The sequence below is a fragment of the Echeneis naucrates genome, chromosome 7, assembly GCF_900963305.1.
Source record: "Echeneis naucrates chromosome 7, fEcheNa1.1, whole genome shotgun sequence".
In the NCBI taxonomy this organism is placed as follows: Eukaryota; Metazoa; Chordata; class Actinopteri; order Carangiformes; family Echeneidae; genus Echeneis; species Echeneis naucrates.
This window is the reverse complement of record NC_042517.1, coordinates 6675001-6681085: the sequence shown is the minus strand read 5'-3', so window position 1 is coordinate 6681085 and position 6085 is coordinate 6675001. Positions and strand designations below refer to the sequence as shown.

Genomic DNA, 6085 nt, shown 5'->3' with positions numbered 1-6085 from the left:
TACGTGCATCAGATTATACACTGAAAATCCCCCAGGATGACATGTTGTTGTTTTATTAGCTTTCCGAATGACAAATACAGCCCTAAAATGATCAGGCACAACGCAAAAGCAAAGCAAAAATTATTCCCTGAGTTTTTGTTCCCATCGTGATATTAAAGGTGCAGCCCCAGCAGTTATGATAAAATCATGATATGAACTGCAACTGAAAAACATGAATCTCTTTTGCATTATGGACACACTGTAGCTAACTTTAATCAAATGGCTCTCCCCTAAATTAGGTTAAATTCTGTGTACACCTCTTAAGTTATGGTATTCCAGACTATTGGAAAATGATCATATTCGGGCTTCCTAATTACACAGCATCTGAAGCTGTAGTGTGTAGTGCCATTTTGCTTCTAACCCAACCCTAACTGTCTGGGTCAGTGCGTCACAGGGGACATGTATCGTTTTTGCCTATTCTTATCATCAGGTAACATTCAATTATATATTTGACTGGCTGTTATTCTAATCAGAGATATTCAGGACCAACTCGTGGTCAAACAGTTGACTGTAGATGTATAATTAGTAAACCAAGGAAAGTAAAAGTCTTACCGTTGGCAATTTAGTGGCTCTGTGCTGGCTGCACACTGATGATTTAGCTCATAATATATCATCGTAATGGAAAAGGTTTTTTATTACAGACATCTTGACAATTTGACAAATGAGGTCTAATCATTTACCATAAATACAAGACATCATGTCTGACAAACCAGACACTTGGTTCAATCTCCTATACATCCCTGTGAAGGTAAACAAAAGCTTTAAAGGGAAGGTTAAAGGGAACTTTAGTCATTGTCTGTTCACTATGGCTGGTTATGCATCGTACTGGGAGTGGGATCATCATTTGAATAAACTGTAACTTCATACAATAAGGAAACTGACCGATTGCATGGTTTAGAGAGGGGTTTGAATATTCCTGTGTAGCTCCAGTCGGAGACAATGGATATTTAAATTGTACCGCACAGAAATGTCGATATCTGATGTGAAATAATCAAATTCACAGCAGGAAAAACAAGAAATGTCCATTTTATTAAAACAGTGTAAAAATTTTCAATGAATGGAAATCAAGGCGTGCTCATTTATCAGACTTGGCAAACTATGTACACTTTATTCTAAACACACACGTCTGTCTGCAGACAACCTTAAATATTGAATCTTACATGCTGGTATAAATTCCAATTTAAAGCAAGACTATGTCACTTTTGCTGAATAACCTTCTGTGGCATTTATGAATTGGTAATGCTGACACAAAACTAGATTACAACAAAATAAAATTATTTCAAAGCCAGCAAATCAGCTTAATGCCATTTACATATCCATCACTGGTGAGCATTGGTGACCAAGCTGCTGGACACTTTAGACCAAGGAAAGCCACAGCTGTTGCAGTTAAACCCATAATTGTACTGAATTAAGCAAAGGTGTGTTTTTTTAACCAGCTCACATGGTGTGACTGGTATTGTTTGCACATTGTGCGTGTGTGTGTCATTGTAACAAGATGTCATCCTGCAGTTGTTTTGTCAAAACAGAAGAGTTCTCTTGCAGGCATTTGTTATCACTGCAAACCATGCAAGATACGGAGTCTTGGCAGTCATAGGTCAGAACAGGGAACATATTAACAGGCATCACAACTGGTGTGATCCAATCGATAGATTGTCTGTAGTTGCTCATGAATTCAACTTTCATTTTCTAAAAAGGTGAGTGCTCTCCCTCTTTAAGCAACCTGTACATAGTCTTGCTTTAAACACCTTCTGAATGTCAAAAGTTGGAGGGATGCCCATTTTACATCAAATTTCTTTCATGTCCATCCTCTGACTTCTTAGTTCAGTAAGCCTGATGATACAAGAGGAAATCTGTGTGACTGAGGGACCATCAGTTTGTAGATCAGTGCTGTGAGAGCTGCTACCGCTGCTCTAGAAGTCTTGTCGGATATTCTCCTTGTTCTCGTCCCCCTGCTGTTGTCTGAGCTGAGTCACTTCATTCTCCAGCTGGACAATGGCACGCTCGATCTCAAAATTCTTGCTGACCAGAGACACCCAGCTGTCCAGGGACAGATACAGAATTTAAGATGACAATTTACCATGTTATGCCCGCAGAATGAAGTTAACATCTAACCTCTCCATACAACATACTTTGACTCCAGCTCTCGCAGTTTAGCTCCTCCAGCCAACTGATCGTTCTTACGCTGCCAGTTCATATCCTGAATTTGTTTCCTGTAATAAAAAAAGAAAATTAACTACAACAGGAAATTCAACAACACCTTTCGGCAAGTCAAAATGCTCAAATGAGGTCTCACCTGAATTTCTGAAGTTCCTTTTGTGCAGTCTCAATCATGAAGGCCAAGTTACTGTAGTGCAAGAAAATAACAAGTTAGTGAGAACTTGGTTTTCACTGAGGAACTGTCTGTGAGAGAAGACTGTTGCCACATACTCATTGTAGACTTTCCATGCATTGGTTCCGTATTGGGACATGAGCTCCAGGTTCTCAATACGGATTGCTTGATGCTCCAGTTGGGCCATTGAGTTGTTAACACACTCTTGCCATGCTGTAATGTCGTTCTTTTGTCCTGCTGACGGCGCAGGCAGCTCATATCTCCAAAGGGAGGAAAAATGTTAATGCAACTAATAATTATATTGTCATTATAAATGTTAGTCAAATTTTCAATTTTTCAATTTGACTACCATAGTAGTGTTAATAATGAGCACTGACAGATATAACAAATTCATGACTGAACATTTTAATCACCTCCACGAAGCAACCAGACATGCAAAGCTGTAATGAGGTAGGTGGATTATGTAATATTTTTGTCTGTTTATATTATTTTCATTCACTTTCTGGTACAAGAAAATTCATCATCGTTTAAACAAGTGATCCTTGACTTTAGGCGAAGTTGACCAATACAAACAGCCTGGAATAGATTAGAATAAATCCGTCATTTAAAAAATAACTGCTGTACTTCAATAAGTACCAGATATACAGTTAATGCAAAATAACTTGTTCTCTGAGGCAAATAAAGAAAATGTGGCTCAAATAGTGGAAAGGGTTTACCTCTTCATGCTCAGGAGATCCATGGGCTGCCGTGCAGCAAGCCGCTCAAATTCATTCCTCATAATTTCTGTCTGAAGGGGGAGTTTAAAAAAAAAAAAAGATGTCTTATTTATGTCGCATAATTTAAGCTATGAGGGAGATTTCACACGTCTGAGGATTTGTCACCTCAAAAGCAGAGAAGTCTGGTGTTGGCAGGTAGCTCAGGTAGTTTTTCGTTGGTCTGTATCTTCTGGTCTCCTCTTCAACCAATGCTGCAGCCTGTGACACAAGATAAAATACATTTACATTTTTTTGCACAAGAAAAGCACCAAAGACACTCTATCCTTTAAAGCACACACTACCAAAAAGAAGAATGATGATTTGTTATTGATATCATCATAATCATCACCATCAGGTTTTTCCAAGTCTCGATTAATCGCCATTAATTTATTATTATTAATATAAAGTTTAAATTACGATCCATCACACACTACATCAGCAGGAAGATGGCTGGTTGGTCTCAGATTCATTCTGTGTTATGACACAAACACAAAACCTACAGAGACAGGATTTAGACCTACAGTATCTTCAGCTACCTACAACAAGGACTCAGCAGATCTGATGTCTACGGCAGGAAAGTGAAGATCACCTCTCCATAGTGCTTAAAACATTAAACTACCTACCAACTGCCTCGCTGCACTTTGTTTGAACTCAAGACAGTAAAAACTATCCACAACATTATGTTTGGAAGTATCCTCCGGCAACTTTTAGCGCCTCCGTCCTTTGAATGGTACTGTGTCTACTTCCAGGTAACCGGGAGCGAAACTGTACCTGCCGATCTAACACTAAGTAGTACACAACATTGGCAAATTAATGTGTAAAAGCAACTAGAAAGCGATCGAGAGGGGAAAAAAAACAAGTAGTTTTTAATCTGTTGAGATGTTTCAGTGTGTCACTTCCATCATTGGACGCAGCGTGGTTAGCTAAGCTAGCATGCTGCTCTGCTACAAACTCACCGCTTCTCTCACACCTGCTGCGTCATAACCTTGGTCAAAATATGGCAAAGCATCCACAAACACTTCACCAGCTACTGAAGCCGTCCCGGCCATTGTTGAAAAGGGTAATAAAAAAATAAAATCGGTCTGCTACGCTGAGTTTATTCCTCAGATCTGAAACACTTCTCCGGGATGATGCTAGCTGACCGACGGGAAACTTCCGGTGCCGGCCTTCAAAATAAAACGCAGACTGACATGGACGTAAATATTGATTAGTGACATCTTGTGGAGTGGAATAGAAAGAATATTTATTAAACCCCTTAAACCCCGCTGAAGTACAGGCGTTTAGTGTGTGTGTGTTTGTGTGAATAGCTGAACTGGATGCAAATTGTAATGTGCTTTGAATGAAAGCCATCTTTCTATTATATGAGGCTTTTTGGATTTTCCTTGCTTGAAAAGCAGTTTGGCTGCTTACTCCTTTGTGTGCCTGAAAAACCTCCACAGGTGTTTGATTTATTAAACATTTGCAGAGTTTATCAGTCCTTCAATAGTAGATAATAGACTGTTTGGTCTCCCTGTACCATATTTCTTATTTTATAATTTTATTTATGACCATCTTTATTTTATATGACTCCTATATTACTTTTGTGACTCATCTGTGAGCCATATGACCTAATGACCTGAAACATACTTCAAAAAACACTCAAAAATAGTTTAAGACAAAGCATTGAATAGTCCTGGAATGGCCAGCAAAGATTCCAGACCTGAAACCCACAAAACAGCTGTGGAAAGATTGCAAAACAGCAGTTGGAAGAAGGCACCTTTCAAATTTGAAAAACCTGGAGTGGTTGGAAAAAGAAGAGTGGACCAAAAATCCAGCAGCAAGGATTGAGAAATGAATTAATGGTTGTGTTTGAGCGATTTATTTTAGTTATTTGTTTTAGAGGATGTACTACTTGTGAGGAATAAGATCAAATCTGACTTTTTCTCTCATCTTTTTTGTGTTACTTGAATGTTAACAAAAGAAATAAACACGTGGATACCAATGGATTCTTAAATGCAATTACTTTCTGGGACAAGTTGTGCATTATCAGACAGAAATGTAAGGGTTTCCAAATTTTTTTGGCCGTGACTGTGCAGACCCAGACATATTTCATTGGAACTTGGGCAAATTATTATTCCAGGTACCATGTGTGTGACGGGCTGTAATAGAATAGCACTGTGGTGAGACGAAGTGAAACACTGCCTGTTAGATATGGTATGATGCTTTGTTGGACATGTTAAAAATATATAGCATGAATGATATTGAAACTATATTATTTTTGATTATGCTACTGAATAAAATTTGTGTTCGTTAAATGTAAGAATAAACTTCACTTGGAAGTGAAAAAAGGTTACATGTATCATTTTACTCCTACTCCAAATTTTGAGAGCCTTCATGAGCCAGTCTGGAGAGCTCGACAATAATTAAAAGCATCAAAAAGAGACTTTCTATCCGCCCTGTTGCACATTCTAACAATTTTTTACATATTATCTGTAATGTTAATAAGCTGATAATATTTTAGTTATAATAAAAACACTTTAATGATTACAGAGAATTCTTTGTCTGTAATGTACGTTTAACTATACACTCACCCTGTGGACAAAATCCACATGCTGACCTCACAGAAGTTATGGGTTATTTTCAGCTTTTATTTATCCTCTAGTGTTGACCGACAGCAATAAGATTTGCATGTGTGTCAGAATTGGTCCAGATGTGGAAATAACATTTGATAGAGTCTGACAGCTCTGCTGTAGGTTAGACTTGAGCCAAGGAACTGAACATATGGTAAACGAAAAGAATCACAATAAAGTGGCTCAAGTATTTTGGCTGGATGATTTTGCTTCTTGAAAAGACTCAAGAATGTCTTCGTATTCGTAGCATACATTGGTCTTCAATTATGTATTTATTATTGGCCTATTAATGCAGTTACAGTGTTTAGTAAATGGAGATTGTGGCATAACTCATGTATCAATTGAAGCACAAG

The 6085-nt window shown here is 38.0% G+C and overlaps 1 protein-coding gene across 1 annotated transcript; it reads right to left on the bottom strand.

Moving 5' to 3' along the window:
- Window positions 1-1049: 1049 nt before the first annotated feature.
- bcas2 (BCAS2 pre-mRNA processing factor) lies at window positions 1050-4259 on the bottom strand. Its single transcript, XM_029506786.1, has 7 exons — window positions 4080-4259; window positions 3250-3342; window positions 3085-3155; window positions 2467-2628; window positions 2333-2383; window positions 2169-2249; window positions 1050-2076 (listed from the first exon to the last, which is right to left on the bottom strand). The coding sequence occupies exons 1-7, from the start codon at window positions 4170-4172 to the stop codon at window positions 1950-1952; spliced, it is 678 nt and encodes a 225-aa protein (XP_029362646.1). The 5' UTR covers window positions 4173-4259; the 3' UTR covers window positions 1050-1949.
- Between the last annotated feature and the right edge of the window lie 1826 nt (window positions 4260-6085).

Bases quoted from the DNA above. Each gene is read 5' to 3' on its own strand.
- bcas2 (XM_029506786.1), bottom strand. From the start codon at position 4,172: ATGGCCGGGACGGCTTCAGTAGCTGGTGAAGTGTTTGTGGATGCTTTG. The intron at 3,343-4,079 runs GTGAGTTTGTAG...CTTGTGTCACAG, and splicing joins CAGCAGGTGTGAGAGAAGCG to GCTGCAGCATTGGTTGAAGA. The intron at 2,629-3,084 runs GTAAACCCTTTC...CTCCCTTTGGAG, and splicing joins GATCTCCTGAGCATGAAGAG to ATATGAGCTGCCTGCGCCGT.